Genomic DNA, 25896 nt, shown 5'->3' on the forward strand with positions numbered 1-25896 from the left:
AGCCGCTTTAACTCAGAGAAGGCATGATAAAGGCTTTCCTTGTAGTACATTATGCCGTCTTTCAAGGTGTTGTAAAGAGGTTGCATTATGCGGGATGCATCCGGTATCCACTGACGACAATAAGTACATAGTCCAAGAAAACGCTGGAGTTCAGTTTCATCTTTTGGGAAAGGAAGGGAGCTGACAGCTATTTTTCTTTCTTCTGTGAGGTGTCTAACACCCTGAAGGAGACAGTGACCCAAGAATATCACTTGACCAAGGCAGAACTGAAGTTTCGAGGCCGAAACCCGACAGTTCAATGCTGCCAGATGATTGAGGAGGCTGACAGTGGCAGCAATGGCTTCCTGCTCCGTCCGTGCACACAACAAAAGATCATCCACATACTGAAGCAGCGTGACCTGGGGGTGATCTAACTGCCAGGGCAAGAGACACTCGCTCATGTTTTTTGCAAACTGGTTGGGACTGTTTTGGGCCCCTTGTGGCATAACTGTCCATGTTATCTGTCATCCCTGATAAGTGAATGCAAACAGAAACTGGCAATCTGGGTGTAACGGAATGCAAAAGAAGGCATTGGTAAGATCGATGACTGTAAACCAAGCAGCATCCTGGTGTATTTGGGACAAAAGAGTATGTGGATTAGGCACCACTGGAGTTTACAGAACAGTAGCTGCATTAACTGCCCATAGATCTTGTACCAGCCGGTACACAGGGGGATGGCCAGGTGGGGTCATTTTCTTAACGGGAAACAAGGGCGTATTACACAGAGAAACACAGAGTACCAGAGCACCGTTATCAAGTAACATTTGTATTTGCTCCTGAAGGCCCCGCTCCTGATCATGTTTCAAAGGATATTGATGGACTTTGGGAAAAGGGGCACCAGGTTTGAGAAACACTTTTACTGGTTCTACAGGCATTTTCCCTATATCATTTGGCCCTTTTGACCAAAGTTTAGATGGTATCTCTGAGAGTTATGGGGTGAGTCGTTGATCCTCAGGCAATATTGGCTGTGGGAAGGGCATGCAAAATACAGATTTCCTCACTGTCTTCATCTGCATAGGGGTTATGTAACATAAGAACCATCTGACCATCATCTTGCAATTTTATTCTGGAGCGGAAATGTGATAATAAATCTGCCCCCAGTAAATTTACTGGACATGTGGGAGAGATTACGAACTGAGCAGTAACCTCGGGGAAGGGTTCCACAGGGATGGGTTTTGTAAGAGTATGTTTTTTGGGTCTGCCATCTACTCCAATTAAAACAAGCTCTTGATCTGAGAATTGAATAAAGATATCCGTAGGTATATCTGATGATTTCATTATAGAATTGGCCGCCCCAGTGTCTACCATGAACTTAACAAGGGTGTCCCTTACAGGGAGCGTGATGGATGAGCATGCCCCAGGTTTGGTGGAGGACATTGTGATGGTAGACCCTGGTTGGCCACCCCTTCAGTATGGACAATTATCAGGATTTTGAGGCTGTCCGTAACCGGGGTATCCTCTAGGGTTCCCAGTATTTAGATTACGATTTGAAGAGGGAACTTGAGGGTAGCATCTATCAGCGGGAGTGTGACAGTCTCTCTGAAAGTGACCGAGTCGGCCACAGCGCCAGCATTACAGAGGAGAATTGGCATGGCAGATCTGGTGAGTAAGGTTCCTAGTCATAGGATTAGGAGAGATATTGGAGTAGGGAGCTGAAGTCTGAGGGGGGGCTGGGGTTTGCTGTGTGCTCCACTGATAAGGAACGAGCTGTGTACTTGCAGCCGCGCTGGGAGCGATGGTGGGGGCTGCTGTTAGAGCAGGAGCTGTAACAGCTGCAGCTGTTGGTTTATTTTTCTGTTTCCCTGTTGCTGCAGAGCGGATTGAATTTTTCTGAAAACCTTTTATTACTTTCAATGCATCATCCGGAGTGGAATTCTCAACGTCAGGTCTAACTGACATTATTGCCTCTGCAATTCGGGTTTAAGGCCGGACATCAAAGCTGCCACAAAAAGATGTGTATGGGCTTTATTATACAGTGAGAATCACAGATCTCTAAATACTACCATAAGATTCCCATAGAACTTCTCGGTAGTCTCCCCCTTGTGTGACATCTGTGAGAGAGGTAGCTTGGTCTGCTAGTCTATCTTGTGCCCAAACCTTTAAAGCATTGCAGAAATTAACGCCACTCTCATAGGTTCCCCCATCCAGGTTGACATTATACATTATGCCACCCTCAATAATTGGAAAATACCCCTCCCCAGCTTTTACTCGAAGTATGTGTAATAGATCTCTTCGGGGAGTGGAATAAATCTCTCGATTTGCTGCCATTTGCCTGTAGAAAGCCATGGGGGAAGTCTCTGGATTGGGTAATTGATTGCAAAGAGTGCCTATTTGGGATGGGGTGAAGGGAGTATACTTTGACCTGTCAGGAGTGGTTTCCACATTATCTTTTTCAAATTCGGATATTACTGACTCGGGGGCAGGAGGAGGAGGCGGTAGAACGGGCACAAGAGGCATCTGCTGTGGGAGCGGGGCAGGAGGCTCTGTTACAGTTAGAGGTTATATTGCCTGATGGGCCGTTAGGCAGCTGTCGAGGACAAATCGGACCTCTTCCAATTTTATGGGGTTTTCCTGTATACACCGCTCTATTGCTGATACTATGACCATGGTGGTATCCTTCCTGCGATATTGAAAAATACCGGCAGAGATTAATGGTATAGCCACTGTACGTTGAGGCATCGTACCGGGGGGAACAGAGGAGGTATACAGGATTGTGTTTTAGACAGCCTCAGTAAGCAATTGTTGGGACCTAAGAATATTGATAGGATCATATCGTGGTCCCACTGCATGTATTACATATTGACACGGCAGCTGTCCTGCTCTGGTTGCTGCGACCTGTCCTGTTTCTACCTGGCCATACGTTTGTATATACAAATCAGATTCTTCCTATATCATGGGTCCGCCTTTCTGTGAAATTTTTGCGGTCAGTCCTCCAGCATGGTGAAGTTGATTATTCACGGCATTTACTATGGCCCCAACATGCTGCTTCGTGAGATCCCCTGTCCCTATCCTAAAGAGCACATCATAACAGTGGGGTCCAGGAATAATATTGGAATATATTTCCTGGAAATCTTCTATCTCCTCTGAGTATCCTGTCTCTGACCTAGTGACTAAAGTAGGAGGGGGTGGATATTCATAACCACCAGCAATATTAGGCATAGCGGGGACTGGGGCTGGCGGCGGATGATAATAGGTACCGTCAGCGTTTAACAAAGGAAAGGTGGGGGCTGCTACTCCCGGTCTCTTTGTGCAATTGTAACGGACCTCTCTCCACTGAGGATTATAAACTCCACATACAGCACAAATCCACCCAGCAGGATCATAGGGTGGGGGCTGCTTTGGTAGTCCAGGATATAGTGGTGCCTTAGGGTAAAGGGGCACAGAGCTTACAGTCGGGAGGAGAGGCTTGATTTCCTGGGGAGGGACCTTATCATGTAGCAGGGAGACCTCTTGTTTCAAATCATTCTTAACTGTTTGTCTGCTTGACACATTAGTCTCGATCTCAGTATCTTCTTTAATCACATTCTCAATTCCTTCTTGTACCACAAAACTTCCAGTCTTTTTCACAGTGGTAGACAATTTTCCTTTTTCAACATAGCAATAAAAACAATCAGAATTCACTTGCTCTTCAATTTCCACATAACCTTCATTATACAATTCATGTGCCAAGCCACGGAATTCCTCAGCGCCTTTAAGTATTCCACCATCAGTCAACCTCCCTTTGTTCTTCCTAATACCTTCGTCCCATAGCGTAGGCTTTAGCCTCCCGCCCTTAGGAAATCCCAGAATCGAAAATATTTTTTCTGCATTCCTGACAGATTTCTTTCCTCGTCTTTGAATCATAAGACCAACAGTATCCGATCCTTCACACAATTCCAAACTTTTCTTTTTCTTCCACGGAAACATAATTCTCTCCTTTAGAGCTAAATATCCTTACTTCAGTTGTGCACAGATCTGGAGCGGCCGTTCCGTCTGTTCCACAGGGTCAATACCCCTCTGGGAAGCCTAAAATTCAACGCGGTACTCAGTGAAAGGAGGAGGGCATCTCAGACTATCCCTCCGGACATCTCTGGTTATATATATATATATATATATATATTCCTGAGTTACGTATCCTACCCAATCTTCGATCACCTCACCACGCCCGATACTAACAGTGATCAGGATTTCAGGATATTTTGACTAAAAAGAGAGTCACAATCACTGGTGAATCTGGGGTGTCCGTCCCTTATGAGGTACGGTTCGAACCCAAGAATCACCCCACCACCCAAGAATCACCCCACCATCGGGGACAAATCTCAGATCCTCTTTGCAGAAACAAGCACAGGAAAACCACACCAAAACGGCCAGTCTGAACAGTATAACTGCCAACTTACCGTGGTTGTCGTGGGGGATGATCAGTCCCAATTTTCCAGCACCTGTGTCCGGTCTGAGGGTCCTTTGCCTTGTTGTCCTCCAGGGACAGATGTGTCTCTCTTCGGGGGGGCCCATGTTGGGCAGCCAGCTGATAGGGAGAGGATTAAATTAACCCTTCACGGTTGATCCAGTGATTTCCAAATTATTCCACAGAGTGTTGCTAGCAACTCAAATGACCAAACGGCGACGTGTCTCTGTATGAGACGACCCAAGGAGATCGCTAAACTCGTTTATTTTAGTCACTTCTTTTATAATATTTTGCTTAATTATGCAAAGTTCTCAACTACCAATAGCATCATTTCACTTTATAAGCCAATAATATTGCAAGAAAACCAGAAACTACATATGTGTCCGTATCCACATAGCATAGAAAGTAGTATAATGGCATATTCTTCAGAGTAATACACCCCCGGGTCCCTTATCTTTCACCTGATGAGGAACAGTCTGGTTTCATAACAGCCTGAACTTTTATCCCAATTACAAAAATTTATCTTAAAGCAACAAAAATGGAGAAACGAAACCTTCAGAAAATGGAGAAATGAAACCTTCAGCTTTGATTTTAGTTTTAACCCTTCACAACACCATGATCTGTGCTAGGAAGCCGTCATCTTCCATAATATACTATCGAACATGGAAGGCCTATTTTGGTTGGTGCGAGTCCAATCACATTCCGCCTATGTCCTTTTCGCTTCCTTCTGTTCTGGCATTCCTCCAGTTGGGCCTGGACGCTGGTCTTGCCCTTAGTTCTCTAAAGGGCCAAGTATCGGCACCTTCCAGCCTTTTCCAGAAGATGTTATCCTCTCGTCCGCAGATCAAAACGTTTCTGCAGGGGGCAGCTCATGCAACACCGCCGTATCGAGCTCCCGTGGATTCCTGGGATCTCAATCTAGTCCTAGAGGCGCTACAAGGTCCCCCCTTCGAGCCTCTCAGGGAAGTCGCTCTATCTTTTCTTTCCTGGAAAGTGGACATTACTTCCATTCGACGCGTCTCGGAGTTGGCAGCCCTTTCTTGTCGACTTCCTTTCTTGGTCATTCACCAGGATAAGGTGGTGCTGCGGCCTCCGCCTTCCTTCCTTCCCGAGGTGGTGTCTACTTTCCACCTGAATGAGGACATCGTTCTACCTTCCTTTTGCCCGGCTCCAATTCATCCCCGGGAACACTCCTTGAACAAACTAGACCTGGTCAGGGCGACGAGGCTCTATTTGGCTAGAACGGAGGTGTTCCGGAAGACTGACTCCCTTTTTGTCATCCCAGATGGTGCGCGAAAAGGTCTGCCGTCCTTCAAGGCGACTATTGCTTGCTGGATTAAATCGGCAATCTTGGAGGCTTACCGGGTAAAGAACAGAGTGCCCCCTCCTGGGGTTAAAACTTACTCCACCCGGGCAGTGGGCGCTTCCTGGGCGGTGCACCACAGAGCTTCCGCGCTGCAGCTGTGTAAGGCTGCAACCTGGTCTTCTGTCCACACGTTTGCAAAGTTTTACAGGGTCCACACCTACGCTTCGGCGGATGCCAGCCTAGGAAGAAGGATCTTGCAGGCAGCAGTCGTGAGTCCGCTGACCTGATGGAAGTTTGCTTTCCCTCCCCAGGGACTGCTTTGGGACGTCCCATGGTTCCTGTGTCCCCCAATGAAGCGATGGAGAAAACAGGATTTTGGTTGCTTACCGTAAAATCTGTTTCTCGGAGCCTTCATTGGGGGACACAGCACCCTCCCATGTTTCTCAACTTCTGTTATTGTTCTGTGTATTATAGTTACAGTTGAGTTGTCTGTTTGTTCTCTATTCTATGGCTTCTTTTACTGCTTTCTCACTAACTGATTAACCGAGAGCCAGTCGGTGGGGTGTATACTGGGAGGAGGAGCTAACTTTTTTATGTGTGCATAGTGTCAGCCTCCTAGTGGCTGCAGCATACACCCATGGTTCCTGTGTCCCCCAATGAAGGCTCCGAGAAACAGATTTTACGGTAAGCAACCAAAATCCTGTTTTTATGGCTTAAAAAGAGGGGTAGAGTTCCAAAGGACTAGTTATCCCTATAATACCCTAACTCGCACCTACATATCTTTGGAGTTCAGCACCCTAAATGTACACGATATGGAGCCCACGCTCAGCGATAGATAGCCCTATAAAATTACACAATTCATCTAAAAATAAAGTGCACCACAGGTAGTGAACCTAAGGCCTGGAAATATGTCAAAGAAAAAAATATGTATATGGGGAACAGTAATACCCCCTGATAAATACCATCTGGACAAATCAATAAGTATCAAAATCCCAGAATAGAGAAGTCTAATACTTGAGCATTGAACAATGAGCCATGTTCACTCCCAGGAATAGCACATCAAACCAACAGGAGATTGATGCCCCTATGAAAAGTAATCCAGATGGATTACCTGGTTATTGAATAAATATCCAGTCCAAGGACAAAGTGTAGTAAAAAAAGAATCATACTTATCTTGTGCAGACTCTTAAACATCCACATATGTATAAACCCATGTCCTGATGCGTTTCCCCCTGGTCTTTTGGGGTCCTCCTGGGTTTTTGTTACTTGTCCAGTCTCAGATGAAAAGTCTGCAGTCTTTGTGACTGCAGACTGGCGTGTTTTGACAATATGCAATGATTCCCCTGTATGTCTGTGTGAGTGGATGGTCACGTGACCACTTGTATGTGATTTGCATACTTGCAGTCACAAGCAGACTAGTTCCACTCGATTTCTCTCAAATGAAAGAATTGGGAGACGTGCAGAAGTCTAGTTGGCAGGTGGCCGCATGTATGCAAATCACAGACATGCAGTCACATGACCGCCCAATGGCTCACGGAATATTGACAGTCTGTGTATCGCACTTTGTCATGATTTGCCAGTCTGCAGTCATATCTAGCGGATTTTCTTCTGAGACCAGACAACCGTTTTCATCACTTAATTACAGGAGTGTTACCCATTTTTGTTACCAGACAAAATATGTTTTTCTTATTCTTCTATTGCAGAATTGAGAAATTCAGTGACCCACTTTTCTATTACTTGTATTGTATATTAACATAGCTATTGCATTTTTTTAAGCTATTCACCATGGTGTTTAAATAACGTGTTAACTCTATTACTACTTACTATATATGAATGCAGTAGACGTGTGTGTATTTTTTAAGCTCTTGTAAAATAGAACCAGTTTGGGGTTTTTATTACAATAAAATTGCTTTTAATAAAGTTTTTAAAATAGTATTTAATCTGTATTTTTGTTCTAATAAGGGATCTAACAGTGTGGCCTGATGATCGCTACTACACTTTGGCGCATTCCAACTCCACCACCATTTTGTTATTGATATCCCATAATTAGCACGGGTCATCAATATCAAAGTCATAATAATAAACATCAACAATACCACTCATATGTAAAATTAAAAACTGCAGAAAAAAACACCAGATTTTCCCTCAGTTTTTTTTTTTTTTTTTTAAATATTGTATGGTTCTATAATCTACCGTTAAACTGTCTGAACATCATAACCCCCTCCCCCCCACATGTCTGATGTATCCCAAATGCAGAATTTCACAGTAAGAAAAAACGGTCAGCATGCTGGATCTTTTTTTTTTTTTTACTACTGAGTGATACTTTGCACCAGAATGTTATTGAAAATACATGCAATCTGTCCTAAGAACCTGAAGCACACTTGTTTAATACGGTGAGCCCGTGATCCATAATGGAAAATCAAGTCTACTGAAAGAACAAATGTCTTTCATGGGGAATCTTTTTAAAAGGAATTGTCGGATGTAAAAAAGCTATCAGGGGGGCGTGGCCTGCACGCTGATGGCGACTGCTGCTTGAAAGGAGAGCTCTGTGCTTCAGCAGGATAAACCGGCTCTTATCAGCTCACAGATAACAGGATTACCAGCTAAAGGAGGTGTGAGTAACCCCAGCCCTCAGTGATGCCTAAGTTGAGACCTAAAAAAACTGGCACTCCAGCCAAGCTGACAGACTTTTACCCCCAGGATAGGGAAGTCTCCTCACCAAGCAAGATGGCACTGGCTTCCCACTCAGCATCTTCCCACTCCTCACAAGGAGATACAGGCTGCGTGAGAGGCAATACAGGCATTCCTCTGACAGAGGAAACAATGCAATCTCTGCTGAAAACGCTGAGGGCTTCCCTACAGGGTGATCTCAGAGAAATAGTCAGAGAGCTGAAGGAAGAAATCAGGTCTCTGGGTGATCGCACAGAGCATGTAGAAACTAAAATGGCTGAATTTGCAACATCACATAACAATCTGATAGACGCTAACACAGCTTTGGAAAAGGAGGTGGGGGCATCAAAACTTAAAATCAGTGATATAGAGGACAGATCCCGAAGGAATAACCTAAAAATCAGAGGGATTCCCTCATCTGTAGCAGATAAAGACCTCCATGAATACTTCCACAAGTTTCTGCAGCTTATACTTCCTGGATGGGACGCCAGAGACCTGATAGTGGACAGAATTCATAGAGTCCCTAAATCCAAAGGCATAGATCCAGCTCTGCCTAAAGATGTCCTGGCTAGACTTCATTTCTATAAAACAAAAGAAGCTGTGCTGTACACACTGAGGGAAAGTCCAGCCCTGCAAGACACTTTCAGGGGACTAAAAATCTTCCCAGATCTTTCTGCTACAACTCTTAATAAAAGAAGAGAATTCGCCCACCTTACTAAACTCCTTAGAGATCAAGACATCAAGTACAAGTGGGGTTTTCCGGTGAGGATGATAATTTTCAAAGATGGAGGCACTTACATATGTCATACTCCTTCTCAGCTGGGCAAATTGCTGGATGACTGGGGAATAGCCCACCCACCAAACCCTGGCGGGCGGGAGAATCAAAGAGGATCTCCAGACAGGATTAACCCTGAATGGTCAGCAACTTAGCTGGGACTCCTTCCTGCTTATGGCACCTGCTGTCCTTGCTCCTGTGACACGGGATGTCACGTAGCCCCCTTGATGTTCTCGCCTATGGCGAGCGGTTATACTCCGGTCACCCTACTCGGGGCAAACCGGTATTGATGGAACTTTTTTGTTTTTGTTCTTCTTCTTCTCACAAATGTTCTTTAATTTTTTCGGAAATTTCTTTCAATTCCTTGTTGGTCTAGCCCTTCTCATCCCTGATGGCATTCCTAGGAATTCAAACCCCCCTGCGGCTCCAATATGAGAATTAAGATATTGTCTACTAATGTGAATGGACTCAACTCCCCAGCAAAAAGGTCAATGATGTGGAGAGAGGTGAAGGCATCTAACTGTGATATAGCGTGCATTCAGGAGACCCACCTTCTTTCCACAGATAATAAACGGATACTTCATCCCAGGTTTCAACACGCCTTTTTTGCTAATGACTTAAAAAAAAGAGGAGGAGTGGCCATTTTAATAAAGAACTCAGTGGCCTTTAAATTGATAAATGTCAGTTATGGAGCGGATGGAAGATATATTATTTTGTCTTGTTATATCAACAGCGTCCCTTATACCTTGGCAACGGTCTACTCCCCAAATTCATCGCAATTGACCTTTGCTAGGAAATTTTTCCAAGCATACAAAGATACTGCCACAGGGGCGGAAATCATCTGTGGAGATTTTAATATACCTGTTATACGCTCCATGGATTGCTCCAACATCAACATCTCACATGCTAAGGAACTTAAGCATCTCATCAATGAATTCCATTTTCATGACATCTGGAGATATTTACACGCATCAGAAAGAGACTATACATTCTTCTCTTCCAGGCATCGCTCATACAGTAGAATTGATTTCTTTTTGGTCGACAGCAAATCTATAAGTAATTGTGTTGCAGCTGATATTGGTTTAATCACTTGGACAGATCATGCGCCGATCTATTTGTCTGTTCAGGGTGGCTTTAATGTTCAAAATTCCCCCAGGTGGAGATTGAATACTAGCTTGCTTGGTAGGCAGAAGGTACATGATGAAGTAGAGTTAGGGTACCGTTACACCTAGCGACTCACCAGCGATCCCGACCAGCGATATGACGCGGTCTGGATCGCTGGTGAATCGCTAGGTGGTCGCTAGTGAGCTGCCACACAGGCAGATCTCACCAGCGACATCGCGGGGGACGGGGATCGCTACTTACCTGTCAGACGCGGCGATCCTGCGTCCTCCCGCCCGGCTCCACGTGTTGCTCGTCGTCACAGCAGGAAGCGCCGCAGGAAATGGTCCAGGAGCTTCTCTCGCGATCAGCGATTACCAGCAGGGGAGCCGGTCGGAGGTAAGTATCATATGCAGCGATATCGCTAGCAATATCGCTGTAACGTCACAAAATCGGTGACTTTACAGCGATATTGCCAGCGATATCGCAGTGTGTAACGGGGGCTTTAGTGTTAACAGAATATTTCAAACTTAATAATAATGGGGAAATTTCTGACGAGACCCTGTGGGCTGCTCATAAAGCAGTAGTCAGGGGGCAGTTCATAAAACTAGCCTCCATCCAAAAACGGCAAAAAGACGCAGATATTAAATATATATTAACCCGTATTCATCACCTTGAATCCCTGAATAAAGCCAAAGCAACCCCTAACTTGACTAAAGAAATTGTAACCCATAGATTCCAACTAAGATCCCTACTCCTGCAAAAATACGAGCATAATCTTAAAAAAAATAGATCGACATTTTATGCTATGGGGGATAGAGCGGGGTCCTTATTGGCAAGAAGGACGAAAAAACGTGAGATTCAATCTAAAATAGAATTCCTGAGGGACCCAAATGGAACAATCACTAGACATCCCATTAAAATAGCAGAAGCATTTGCGAAATATTATGAGGCCCTGTATAATCTAAAATATGATTCCAACACGTCACAACCGACTCAAGTGGATATACAGGGGTTTCTAGACACCCTGGATCTTCCCCGGGTCTCAGATGAGCAATTAGAGGAACTTAATCTTCCCTTTACTACACATGAAATCCTAGGTGCCATCAAAATGACTAAGTCTAACTCTGCCCCGGGCCCCGATGGGCTGCCATACGAATATTACAAACAATTTACATCCACTCTGTCCCCTTTTCTGTTAAAAACCTTCAATTTTTGGCAAAATAAAGGGTCAATTTCTCCAGACAACTTGGAAGCGATTATTATCACGCTACCCAAGCCAGGGAAACCTGCAGACACCCCGGGTAATTTTAGGCCCATTTCACTCCTAAATTGTGATGTTAAAATTTATGCCAAACTAGTGGCGGATACACTTCATAAAGTGATCCCGGCCTTAGTGGCTCCAGACCAAGTTGGTTTTGTGACAGGCAGGCAATCTAAGGATGGCACCAGACGGATGCTTGACTTGATTGGACTGGTGGAGATATCGGGTGAACCCAGTGCATTCCTGTCTCTTGATGCTGAAAAAGCCTTTGACAGGGTGCACTGGGGATACCTGGAGAGAGTTCTAACAAAATTCGGGTTCTTGGGGAAAATTAAGTCATCCATTCTAGCTCTTTACTCTTACCCAAATGCGTCAGTGTTGGCATCGGGGTTTCTGTCATCTAAATTTCAAATAAGTAATGGCACTCGCCAGGGGTGTCCATTGTCTCCCGCTATTTTTGCTTTAGTGGTAGAACCTCTGGCGGAAGCTATACGAAAAAACATAGCCATTTCTGGTATAAGAGTTGGGGAATTTGAACATAAACTTGGTTTATACGCAGATGATGTGATAATTTCCTGTTCTAACCCTGTAGTTTCGATTCCAGCAGTGGTGAACACATTATCGAACTTTTCTAAAGTGTCGTATTATAAGCTTAATGCGGCAAAGTCTTTGATATTGCCGTTTAATGTACCGGTGGAGGCCAGGAGTGTGCTGGAGGGGGCCTTTCAATTCAAATGGTGCGACAGGGGGATACCTTATTTAGGTATTAAGCTGACACCATCGCAGATGTTAATTAAAGAAAATTTGGAACCTCTGATCCAAAATTTAGAAAAGAAATTGGGAAGGTATGAAAAAATATCGTTGTCCTGGATGGCCAGGATACAGTCCTTTTAAAATGGTTTTCTTACCCAAAATATTGTATGTGCTCAGATGCTTACCCATCAAAATTTCTCACAAAACCCTGATGAAACTTCAATCGTTGACTTACAAATTTGTCTGGGGTAATAAAAGGGCCAGGGTCGCAGGTAAAGTGTTATATCCCCCATATGACTCAGGGGGACTGGGCGCCCCAAACATAACGGCATATTATAAAGCCTTACTAATTGAATCACTAAAGGAATGGTGGCGTCCAGGCAATTCACATAGATGGGCTCAGATTGAAAATTTCCTGTCCCGCCAGGGCTCGGTCAGAAGAATGATGGAAGCAGAATATTTGAGCCGTTCACGGTTCTCCCCGTGTGTTCCCACCATGTCAGCTTCCCTGGAGGTCTGGCGAAATGACTTGATTCATAAGATTCAGATTCCTCTTTCAGAGATTTCCCTCAAGTCGTTGGAATCTCAAATCCCCTTTTTGAATCTAGCCAGGTGGGAGGGATCGGGTATTACAGTGCTGGCAGATCTATTCTCTGATTTGGGTGTTAATCCCTTTAATGAAATAGTACGGAAACACCCCTCTTTAAAGGGTTGTTTCTATCAACACATCCAAATTAGTCATTTTCTGGCCTCTAAATTTCCTCTAAAGTCGAATCCTCTGTTACCTACAACAAAGGCTTTGGTATTTAATAAGATAATTAAATCCAAAGGTATCTCCTCAACATACAAATGGCTCAATAACCCCCCGAAGAGCAAAAATCTCCTTATATGAATAAATGGGACATGGAGTTGAATGTCTCTACCTCTCCTTCAAACTGGCACTCGGCTTCAGCAAATATCCAAAAATATTCCAAGTGCATAAATCATCTGGAGCAACTGAAAAAAGTACACCTGCGATGGTATCGGTCCCCAGCCAACTTAGCACAATTCCTCCCAAATTATTCGCCACATTGTTGGAAGGGCTGCCTCCAAAGGGGTACTCTTGGTCACTGCTGGTGGGCTTGTCCCAAGGTTTTCTCGTTCTGGCTGGAGGTGTTTGGCCTGATGGGTGAGCTGACAGGCAATCCTATTAATCCGAATCCGGGTCTGGCAGTGCTAAACGTGGGTATAGAGGAGTTCTCTTGGGAATCCAGGGGATTATTGGTTCACATTCTAGTTGCTGCCAGATATTGCATAAGTAGCTATTGGAAATCCCCAAAGACACCTACATTAGTTGAACTATATAACCGAATTAATCTCCAGTGCCAATACGAGTTCTGTCTGGCTCACTCCATCCGCGCCAAAAACAAAATACTTCAGACTTGGGACACGTGGCTAAACTCTGTATATGCATCCCCTGTCAGGCATCTGTTTCCAGGGCAAACTGTCTGAGATTAATAAAATGGGTCAAATAGGGTCAAAGAGAGTGTTACGCAGGGAGTTCATCCGTACCACATGTCAATATTCAAGATGTTTATATCTATGTTGTTGTTACTGCTCGGGCTACCTCGGAACGCCATCTAATTCCCTAGCTCCCCCCTCCTCCTCCCTGGTTGCCTCTTTGCAACCATCCATGGTTCTCCCCCCCCACCTCTTCCTCCCTTCCCCTTTCTTATCTTCCTTTCTTACTCTCTGGTTCTGGTTGTTTGAAACCCTCGTTTTGCGGATTAAAGAGTAAATGGTAGGTTGACTTTATACGTATTAGGTGTTGATTAACCAAAAAAAAAAAAAAGTTGTAACTTGCATCAGACATGATTGTAGGTGGTGTGATAGGAAATGTGAATCATAATCAAAAGATATACTACCACGTGTTACAGCGTTGTTCTCTTTGTGTATTAATGCCATTGATACCTGAATTTATCCTTTTTTCTAATGTAACTTCCTACAATAAAAATTGATTGGAATAAAAAAAAAAAAAAAAAAGCTATCACTTATCCATTGAATAGGTGATAACTTATTGATTCGATGGGGATCTGAGCAATGGGACCGCATCAATCAACAGAACGAGAAACTTTTATTCGCATTAGTATGAAGCGGAATCGTGCATACTCAACCACTTCTCCATTCATTCCCCATGGGGCTGTTGAGTGTTGTGTTCAGCTTTTTTTTGGCAGTCCCATAGAGAATGAATGGAGCGGTAGTTGGTTGTGTGACCTGCCGCACCATTTTTTAAAGGGGATAAAAGTTCCCTGGTCGGGATAAAAATTTTCTGATCTGACAATCGGTGCTGGTCCCAACGATGGGGCACCCACCAATCAGTATGTTATCACCTATGTTTTAAGTGGACTACCCCGTGAGGCTAAATAGACAGTGCATTTCACATTTTTATTTGATCTTACTACATAAACATAAAAAAAAAAGATTAAACGTAACTAATTTATAGCAAAGCATATATATATATATATATATATATTTTTTATAGAGCTGAGCTTGCTTCGAAATGTTGACGCAAACAATCCAGAAAGCAGCACTGCAGTGAAAAATGCAAGTTTGTTGAGCGGTTTTCGTGGAGGATCCAGTTACAACCATGAGACCGAGACCATCTTTGCTCTACCTAGGATGCAACTGGACTTTAAATCAATCCATGTACAGGAGCCACGAGAGCCCACACTGCAAGGTATTGCCAGTTATATTACACTAGCTATTAACCCGTTTTACACCTGGGTGGCGAGCATTTTTATTGGTATATAGTCTCCCATCCTGGTATGTGCTGCCCCCCTCCCTCCTATCCTGGTGTGCATGGCCCCCCTCATCCCTATCCTGGTATGCATGATACCCTATTCCTCATCCTGGTATGCATGGACCCCCCCCCCCCAATCCTGGTAAGCATGGCACCCTATTCCTCATCCTGGTATGAATGGTCCCCTCACCCCCCAATCCTGGTATGCATGGTACCCCCTTATCCCTATCCTCTTATGTATGGTCCCCTCACCCCTTCTATCCTGGTACGCATGGCCCCCTCACCCCCCAATCCTGGTATGCATGGTCCTCTCACCCCCCAATCCTGGTATGCATGGTCCCCTCACCCACCTATCCTGGTATGCATGGTCCTCTCACTCCTGTATCCTGGTTTTCATGGTCCTCTCACCCAGCTATCCTGGTATACATGGTCCTCTCACCCCCCTATCCTGGTATGCATGGTCCTCTCACCCCCCCCCCCCAATCCTGGTATGCATGGTCCGCTTAACCCCCAATCCTGGTATACATGGTCCCCTCACCCCCTTTTCGTGGTATGCATGGTTCCCTCACACCCCTTTCGTGGTATGCATGGTTCCCTCACCTCTCTTTCGTGGTATGCATGCTCCCCTCACTCCCCTTTCGTGGTATGCATGGTCCCCTCACTCCCCTTTCGTGGTATGCATGGTCCCCTCACTCCCCTTTCGTGGTATGCATGGTCCCCTCACTCCCCTTTCGTGGTATGCATGGTCCCCTCACCCTCCTTTTGTGGTATGCATGGTCCCCTCACCCCCCTTTCGTGGTATGCATGGTCCCCTCACCCCCCTTTCGTGGTATGCATGGTCCCCTCACCCTCCTTTTGTGGTATGCATGGTCCCCTCACCCTCCTTTCGTGGTATGCATGGTCCCCTCACCCTCCTTTCGTGGTATGCATGGTCCCTTCACCCCCCTTTCGTGGTATGCATGGTCCCCTCACCCCCCTTTCATGATATGCATGGTCCAATCATCCCCCTCTCGTGGTATGCATGGTCCCCTCACCCTCCTTTTGTGGTATGCATGGTCCCCTCACCCTCCTTTCGTGGTATGCATGGTCCCCTCACCCTCCTTTCGTGGTATGCATGGTCCCTTCACCCCCTTTCGTGGTATGCATGGTCCCCTCACCCCCCTTTCGTGGTATGCATGGTCCAATCACCCCCCTCTCGTGGTATGCATGGTCCCCTCACACCTCTATCCTGGTACGCATGCTACCCCTCACCCCCCAATACTGGTATGCGTGGTCCCCTCACCCCCCAATACTGGTATGCGTGGTCCCCTTACCCCCTATCCTGATATGCATGGTCCCCCTCACCCCTGAAAAATTTATACTCACCCTTCTTTCATGTGTTCCAGCGTTGTCAAGTTCTGCTGGAGGCCGGGGGAGGAGTCTGGCGCCGGAGTACGCGCATGCCCATAGCGCTGTCCAGCGCCATATTGCTGAAGACACACTGCAAATGTGTCTTCAGTAAAATGGCGCCGGATCGCGCTATGTGCATGCGCGATTCTGGCCGCACTCCTGCCCCGGTCTCCAGCCGGAGAAGCGCTGCGGCAACGCTCCTCCCGGTCAGTTAAGTATGTATGTATGGCGCCCGAGATTGCGGTATGTAAGCATACCGCCATTTCCGGGCGCCATACACACACCTCACCGCTGGCTGCCTCATTCTGTCTGGAGCCAGACTGCGAAGGCGCGTCGCATTTGCGCAGTCTATAAAGGCTTCGGACAGAGTGGCGCTTAGCCCATTATATTATAGATAACACCTATACTGTCTGCACAGCTAACATCAATGGTATTGAGGAACAGTTATAGGCCCAGCAATTTAGGAGGCTGATGATACAAAAAGAGTGATGTTTCTGCCTCTACAGACCATACTAACCATACAGACCATACTGTCTCTACACTAGTCAGTTTTAGCTTAACTTAGTTTTTTTTGCATTGTTTTCCATTTGTGAAAGAAATCCACAGAGAGCTTTTAAGATAATCTATTTAAGTACTCTATATCTGTTCTACAATATCTTTAATACTGTTACTACCATGTAGTAAATATGTTTCCATTAGTATCTGGTAATGATTTATTGGACATGAAAACTTCAAAACTTGTTTATTTGCTGTATCTATAATGTATCTGATTCTTTATATCTTCCCAATAAAATTTTTTTTTTTATTAAAAGATTGTGATATGGAAAATGCCAAAAAATTTTATTACAGGTAATATAAAAAGTGATTTAAATAATGGGTCATTTTCTAATGATAGCTTCTCTTTAACCCTGATAGAGCTGCTTCTTATAAATATATATTTATCATGATTGTAGATAGAAATCATGGTGCACCATAGTGAAATTTCTGATTGCCCCCCAATAAGCTGCACTGAGCTGCATGCAGTCTGAGGCTCTGAGCAGCGTGCAGTCTGAGGCTCTGAGCAGCGTGCAGTCTGAGGCTCTGTGCAGCGCGTGCAGTCTGAGGCTCTGAGCAGCGTGCAGTCTGAGGCTCTGTGCAGCGTGCAGTCTGAGGCTCTGTGCAGCGTGCAGTCTGAGGCTGTTTGCACACGCTGCAGATTTTGCTGCGGTTCCGGCCGCTGCGGACCCGCAGCAGTTTTTGCTGCGGTGTACAGTACAATGATTCCCTATGGGAATCAAAAACTGCAATGCAGACGGTGCAGAATTTTCCGCGCGGATTATCTGCGGTTTTCAATCCGCAGAAAGAATTGACATGTCAATTCTTTCTGCGGATTCCGCTGCGGTTTGCCATCTCCTCCATTGAGGAGATGAAAAACCGCAGGGCAAAACCGCAGAGCAATCCGCAGGTTTCACCTGCGGATTTTACAAAATCCGCGCGGATGAATCCGCACCTAATCCGCAGCGTGTGCACACAGCCTGAGACTCTGTGCAGCGTGCGGTCTGAAGCTCTGTGCAGCGTGCGGTCTGAGGCTCTGAGCAGCGTGCGGTCTGAGGCTCTGAGCAGCGTGCGGTCTGAGGCTCTGAGCAGCGTGCGGTCTGAGGCTCTGAGCAGCGTGCGGTCTGAGGCTCTGAGCAGCGTGCGGTCTGAGGCTCTGAGCAGCGTGCGGTCTGAGGCTCTGAGCAGCGTGCGGTCTGAGGCTCTGAGCAGTGTGCGGTCTGACGCTCTGGGCAGTGTGCGGTCTGACGCTCTGGGCAGTGTGCGGTCTGAGGCTCTGAGCAGCGTGCGGTCTGAGGCTCTGAGCAGCGTGCGGTCTGACGCTCTGGGCAGCGTGCGGTCTGACGCTCTGGGCAGCGTGCGGTCTGAATCTCTGAGCAGCGTGCGGTCTGAGACTCTGTGCAGCGTGCAGTCTGAGACTCTGTGCAGCGTGCAGTCTGAGACTCTGTGCAGCGTGCAGTCTGAGGCTCTGTGCAGCTTGCAGTCTGAGGCTCTGTGCAGCGTGCGGTCTGAGGCTCTGTGCAGCTTGCGGTCTGAGGCTCTGTGCAGCGTGCGGTCTGAGGCTCTGTGCAGCTTGCGGTGTGAGGCTCTGAGCAGCGTGCTGTCTGAGGCTCTGTGCAGCTTGCGGTCTGAGGCTCTGAGCAGCGTGCAGTCTGAGGCTCTGTGCAGTCTGAGGCTCTGTGCAGCGTGCAGTCTGAGGCTCTGCAGCGTGCAGTCTGAGGCTCTGTGCAGCGTGCAGTCTGAGGCTCTGTGCAGCGTGCAGTCTGAGGCTCTGTGCAGCGTGCAGTCTGAGGCTCTGTGCAGCTTGCAGTCTGAGGCTGTGTGCAGCGTGCAGTCTGAGGCTGTGTGCAGCGTGCAGTCTGAGGCTGTGTGCAGCGTGCAGTCTGAGGCTGTGTGCAGCGTGCAGTCTGAGGCTGTGTGCAGCGTGCAGTCTGAGGCTGTGTGCAGCGTGCAGTCTGAGGCTGTGTGCAGCGTGCAGTCTGAGGCTGTGTGCAGCGTGCGGTCTGAGGCTGTGTGCAGCGTGCGGTCTGAGGCTGTGTGCAGCGTGCGGTCTGAGGCTGTGTGCAGCGTGCGGTCTGAGGCTCTGTGCAGCTTGCGGTCTGAGGCTCTGTGCAGCGTGCGGTCTGAGGCTCTGTGCAGCGTGCGGTCTGAGGCTCTGTGCAGCGTGCGGTCTGAGGCTCTGAGCAGCGTGCGGTCTGAGGCTCTGAGCAGCGTGCGGTCTGAGACTGTGCAGCGTGCAGTCTGAGGCTCTGTGCAGTCTGAGGCTCTGTGCAGCGTGCAGTCTGAGGCTCTGTGCAGCGTGCAGTCTGAGGCTGTGTGCAGCGTGCAGTCTGAGGCTGTGTGCAGCGTGCAGTCTGAGGCTGTGTGCAGCGTGCAGTCTGAGGCTGTGTGCAGCGTGCAGTCTGAGGCTGTGTGCAGCGTGCAGTCTGAGGCTGTGTGCAGCGTGCAGTCTGAGGCTGTGTGCAGCGTGCAGTCTGAGGCTGTGTGCAGCGTGCAGTCTGAGGCTGTGTGCAGTCTGAGGCTGTGTGCAGCGTGCAGTCTGAGGCTGTGTGCAGCGTGCAGTCTGAGGCTGTGTGCAGCGTGCAGTCTGAGGCTGTGTGCAGCGTGCAGTCTGAGGCTGTGTGCAGCGTGCAGTCTGAGGCTGTGTGCAGCGTGCAGTCTGAGGCTGTGTGCAGCGTGCAGTCTGAGGCTGTGTGCAGCGTGCAGTCTGAGGCTGTGTGCAGCGTGCAGTCTGAGGCTGTGTGCAGCGTGCAGTCTGAGGCTCTGTGCAGCGTGCAGTCTGAGGCTCTGTGCAGCGTGCAGTCTGAGGCTCTGGGCAGCGTGCAGTCTGAGGCTCTGTGCAGCGTGCAGTCTGAGGCTCTGTGCAGCGTGCAGTCTGAGGCTCTGTGCAGCGTGCAGTCTGAGGCTCTGTGCAGCGTGCAGTCTGAGGCTCTGTGCAGCGTGCAGTCTGAGGCTCTGTGCAGCGTGCAGTCTGAGGCTCTGTGCAGCGTGCAGTCTGAGGCTCTGTGCAGCCTGAGGCTCTGTGCAGCGTGCAGTCTGAGGCTCTGTGCAGCGTGCAGTCTGAGGCTCTGTGCAGCGTGCAGTCTGAGGCTCTGTGCAGCGTGCAGTCTGAGGCTCTGTGCAGCGTGCAGTCTGAGGCTCTGTGCAGCGTGCAGTCTGAGGCTCTGTGCAGCGTGCAGTCTGAGGCTCTGTGCAGCGTGCAGTCTGAGGCTCTGTGCAGCGTGCAGTCTGAGGCTCTGTGCAGCGTGCAGTCTGAGGCTCTGTGCAGCGTGCAGTCTGAGGCTCTGTGCAGCGTGCAGTCTGAGGCTCTGAGCAGCAGTAGCGATTTAGCGAAGTCATCGCACCTGCTGCATTGAGCCTAAGAAGCTAAGGCTGAACGATGTAGGAGGGACCTGTAGGCTCCTTCCTCCATCATTGTATTTAACTTGCATCCTCATCCTACATGGTCTACTGCTGTGAACCACAAACTTCTGATTTTGTTACATCTGTGTTAAGCATAAGAGCCTGTCTCCATTGGTTGGTCTCAGCACAGGTACAGCCAGTCTCGGAATAAGTGAGAATATGTAAATGCATATGAAGTTAGTTTGTGTAGAGAATTTGTATATTGTACTTTATATGTAAAATCTGAATGTTGAGGTGAATCTTACATGATTTATGTAGTGTATATCTGTCATTTTGTGTCTTACAGATGTCGACAGCAAACCAAAGGTGGAATGCAGTGTTGTGACTGAGTTTACAGATCACATCTGTGTCACAATGGATGCAGAGCTTATAATATTTCTTCATGATTTGGTATCTGCATACCTGAAGGAAAAAGAAAAAGGTGCACTATGCAGTCCTTTGTTCATTTGTGTATTGTCTGATTGTCCAGCTCTTTTTAAATTGGAATTTATTTTATTGGGAATCTTTCACCAGATTTTGCAGCCCCATCTTGGGGCATAATGTCGGCGCAGATACCCTGATTCCAGTGATATGTCACATCCTGGGCTTCTTACTATAGTTTTTGACAAAATCACTGTTTTATCTGATGCAGATCTGCAAGTTCTCTCAATTCTGATCGCTGTATAACCCAGCCCACACTACTGATTGACAGCTTTAAGTACACTATGCCTCTGCAATCTGTGTTTTGTGGAGTAGGAATTGATCAGACCTAGGCAGAGTGGAGCCCACGGTCCACACCCTGCTCCCTGGCTGTTCAAGTCTGGCTCGCGGACCGAGAAAAGCAGAGGGGCTGAAAACAATGGCCCATGGGCTGCACCATGCCCCCCCACCCCCCACCGTCAATGCTATCTGCATCAACTGTGAATGCATTGGTGGAGAAAGGGCCGCCGGCCCCTTCTTCCACCAATCAGCATGTGAAACAGCTGACACGATGTCATTTCATCACGTCAGCTGTGCACTGCGGATAGACAGTGCATCGGAGACAGGAGCAGAGCGCCAGGGGGAACTGGAGCAAGGCGAGTATGTGGTTTGTTTTTTTCTTCATGTGTATGGGATGTTTGGCTGGACATGGAGAGGCTATGGGGGTCTTCTGCTGGACATGGGGGGGGTCGTGCAGGCTCCTGCTGGATATGAGGAGGTTATGGGGGGGCTCCTGCTGAACATGGTTAGGCAATGGTGGGTATTGCTGTACCTGGGGAGGCTATGGGGGCTTTTACTGGACATGGGGAGGCTATGGGGGCTCATGCTGGACATGGAGGGACTGTGTGGGAGCTCAATCGATATATAAGAGGATATCAGAATACTTAATTCTGCTAAATATTAAGTAATACAATTAATATAAAATAATTATAATTAATATTTTAATATTAATATTGAGCAGAATTAATGTCAGCCAATTAGTTTCGCCCTCCACAACAGTCACGGTTTCTCATGTCGCCCCTCTGAAAAATGAATTGCCCTCCCTTGTGATAGATGAAGCTCATGGATCTCATGAATATTGAGAACTACTTTCCTAAGATTTGCTAGTCCTCTCCGTAATACTCTCCTGTTAAGAGTGTTTTATCAAAACTACAGAACGGTAAGTAGCCTAGTAAGTGACATAGCAGTGGAATCAAGGTCTTGGACTCTACAGCATGTTACTGCCAGGTGAAGTAGCAAACGACTGGCGCCAGTCTATTTAGCATGCTAGAATACGAGTTGTCCAGTAGTATCAGGTATACAGAGATGATGCCCATGCTTTATCTTTATGTGCTATTAGTTGTTTCTCTCCTTCTGCTGGAATATATTGGTTAGTTCATGTATTAATTTTTGAGGTGCTAATTAATTGGTAGTATTAAACAGATCTCCTTTCCATTGTCATAGTCTATCCCTTGTGTAATGTGTGGTTTTCCTACACAGTCATTCTCCCACCGCGAGTCTTCACTACCCGACCAGGGCAGAAAAGTCCAGTGATACAGGCTGATGATGGCTCTTCTGACAAGGATAAGGAGGAGAGCTCTAATTACACTTATGTGGACTGGAGGGAATTCATGTGTAATACCTGGCACTTGGAGCCCACACTTAGGTATTTATTTCTGTTCACAGTATACGTAGAAAATTATTTCTTCTCGCCATCTGTTACATCATCTATGTGTAAAGAATCCTCCTAAAGGAATGCATTTCCCTAAAAAGAAAATATATGACCAGAGTTGTTAATATACATTGATTTATATTTCCTATTTCATACCCCCGTAGGCTCATATCTTGGACAGGAAGGAAGATTGATCCAGTAGGTGTTGATTACATACTTCAGAAGTTAGGTTTCCACCATGCAAGAACCACTATTCCCAAATGGCTTCAGCGTGGAGTAATGGATCCGCTGGACAAAGTCCTGTCAGTCCTCATAAAAAAGCTTGGATCGGCTTTACAAGATGAGAAAGAAAAGAAAGGAAAGGACAAAGAGGAGCACTGAACATGTCTAAAATATGAACATATGACAACGATCAAATGAGTTACATGTGTTTTTATATTGTACAGGAAGATGTTTTAATATGGATTTAGAAGTGAGAAACCGCTGTTCTCTCATCCCTGTGACCACCCCTCTCCTGTGAGCGCACACTTTTCATGTATTGTGATATTCTACTGCAATGTACATGGCACTCTGTGAACTCCGTTTCCATACATTCTGGCTGAGGGAAACCTCAGACTTGGATTTTCTCCAGCACTGTATACATCTCAAAAGAAAGAAGACTCAGGGATGAGAGGGATTTGATAATTCCGTTGTGAATGTACCTGTTTACCATAATGCATGCTACCTTTTCACAAAGGATAAAGCATTGCATGATTATGTATATTTTGGACTAAAAAAGTGGGGTTCGGCACTGTAAAATGTCTGCCGTTGCAGTTTTATAATGTGCAATATGATTATTTTTTCTGTAATAACTACAGAATATTAACTGTGAACTTTTGTGACTTTCTCCATTGGCCATAACAATAAATTGTTGACAAGTTTAAATCCAGTTGTTACTATTGTGTGTAGATAGAACAGTTTCATCACACTAGTAAAATAGCTATGGCATCAACAAATTTTTGCAGCGCTCTATAAACATTACATAGATTCATTCATTTTGATCACTGTGATAGACCCCATCACAGTGATCAAAATTAAAAAAAAAGAGTAAATAACCCCCCCTCCCTTTATCACCCCCTTAGTTAGGGAAATATAATTAAATAAAGAAAATCTATTTATTTTTATTTTTCCGTTAGGGTAGGAATTAGGGTTAGGGTTGGAATTAGGATTGGGGTTAGGGTTGGAATTAGGGTTAGGGGTGTGTTGGGGCTAGGGTTGGGATTAGGGTTAGTCTTGTGGTTGGGGTTAGGGGTGTGTTGAGGTTTGGGTTGGAGTTAGAATTGAGGGTTTTCCACTGGTTAGGTACATCAGGGGGTCTACAAACGTGATATGGCACCACCATTGATTCCAGCCAATTTTGCATTCAAAAAGTCAAACGGTGCTCCAAGCACTTCCAAGCACCGACGTGTGCCTAAACAGTGGTTTACCCCAACATATGGGGCATCAGCGTACTCAGGAAAAATTGCACAACAACTTTGGGGGTTCTAATTTCTCCTGTTACCCTTGGGAAAATAAAAAATTGGGGGCTAAAAAATTATTTTTGTGGAAAAAAAAAAGATTTTTTATTTTCACGACTCTGCGTTATAAACTTCTGTGAAGCACTATTTACCAACTTTGGGGGTCTAATTTCTTCGGTTACCATTAAAAAAATCACTTGTGGAAAATAAAAAAAAATGATTTGGGGGTTCAAAGTTCTCACCACACATCTAGATAAGTTCCTTGGGGGGTATAGTTTCCAAAATGGGGTCACTGGTTTCCACTGTTTAGGCACATCAGGGGCTCTCTAAAGGCGACATGGCGTCCGATCTCAATTCCAGCCAATTTTGCGTTGAAAAAGTCAAACGGCGCTCCTTCCCTTCCGAGCTCTGCCATGCTCCCAAACAGTGGTTTAATCCCACATATGGGGTATCCGCGTACTCAGGACAAATTGCACAATAACTTTTGGGGTCCAATTTCTCCTGTTACCCTTGGGAAAATAAAAAAAAAATGGACCTGAATTGATTTTTTTGTGAAAAAAAGATAAATGTTCAATTTTTTTCAAACATTCCAAAAATTCCTGTGAAACCCCTGAAGGGTTAATGAACTTCTTGAATGTGGTTTTGAGCACCTTGAGGGGTGCAGTTTTTAGAATGGTGTCATTTTTGGATATTTTCATATAGACCCCTCAAAGTGACTTCAAATGTGATGTGGTCCCTAAAACAAAAAATGGTGTTGTAAAAATGTAGAGCAAGACAGGGAGGGGGGGGAGCAGGTGAATAAGCCCCGTCCATCGGACCAGACCGCGGCAGTTTACATACATCTGAACCGAAATAAAAAAGGTATTTATGCATGAAAGGTGCGGGGTCAGGGGGAAGCACAAGTACTAAGAGAATCCTTATGTGACACACAGTTGAATGATATCATTATATGATATCTCAAAAAAGGGTGACAGATTCCCTTTAACTTATACAGCCATACGCAACTACTTTGGATGCTTTTCCAAACCCCTCTTACATTTTACCATATATGGTGGGTCCTTTACCAGAATTATAATCCTTTTGAAGAAGATCTTGGGTAAGGCCAAAACGTTACAACCATTAGGATTATTATACTGAACTAAATACAATTTAATGCAGAACTTTCGGTGCCAGATTTTTCCTTCACCATTATTGCTGGGATTGGTATCCCTTTTCTGTGCACCAAATCATAGAATCATAGAATCGTAGAGTTGGAAGGGACCTCCTGGGCCATCTGGTCCAACCCCCTGCTCAAAGCAGGATTCGCTAAATCATCCCAGTCAGATGTCTGTCCAGCCTCTGTTTAAAGACTTCCATTGAAGGAGAACTCACCACTTCTCATGGCAGCCTGTTCCACTCATTGATCACTCTAACTGTAAAAAAGTTTTTTCTAATATCTAATCTGTGTCTCCTCCCATTCCGTTTCATCCCATTGCTTCTAGTCTTTCCTTGTGCAAATGAGAATAAAGTTGATCCTTCTACAATGTGACAGCCCTTGAGATATTTGTAGACAGCTATTAAGTCTCCTCTCAGTCTTCTGTTTTGCAAACTAAACATTCCCAAATCCTGCAACCTTTCCTCATAAGACAGGGTTTGCAGACCGGTCACCATTCTGGTCGCTCTTTTCGGAACTTGCTCCAGTTTGTTGATGTCTTTTTTAAAATGTGGTGCCCAAAACTGGACACAATATTCCAGATGAGGTCTGACCAAAGAGGAGTAGAGGGAAAAAATAACTTCACGTGATCTAGACTGTATGCTTCTGTTAATACATCCTAGAATTGCATTTGCCTTTTTTGCTGCTGCATCACACTGTTGACTCATATTCAGTCTGTGATCTATTAGTATACCCAAGTCT

The 25896-nt window shown here is 46.0% G+C and overlaps 1 protein-coding gene across 2 annotated transcripts in view; it reads left to right on the forward strand.

Moving 5' to 3' along the window:
- BLTP1 (bridge-like lipid transfer protein family member 1) overlaps positions 1–23430 on the forward strand; it is a 451393-nt gene extending 427963 nt beyond the window's left edge. For both annotated transcript variants that reach the window (XM_073572011.1, XM_073572012.1), the window contains 4 exons: positions 14814–15008; positions 20683–20817; positions 22335–22500; positions 22671–23430. In XM_073572011.1, the coding sequence (XP_073428112.1) occupies positions 14814–15008; positions 20683–20817; positions 22335–22500; positions 22671–22887 (713 nt within the window). In that variant the 3' untranslated portion in view covers positions 22888–23430. The remainder of the gene's footprint in view (positions 1–14813; positions 15009–20682; positions 20818–22334; positions 22501–22670) is intronic.
- The last annotated feature ends 2466 nt before the right edge of the window (positions 23431–25896 follow it).

This window comes from Dendrobates tinctorius, unplaced genomic scaffold (genome assembly GCF_039654945.1).
Source record: "Dendrobates tinctorius isolate UK_male_01 unplaced genomic scaffold, ASM3965494v1 ptg000030l, whole genome shotgun sequence".
NCBI lineage: Eukaryota > Metazoa > Chordata > Amphibia > Anura > Dendrobatidae > Dendrobates > Dendrobates tinctorius.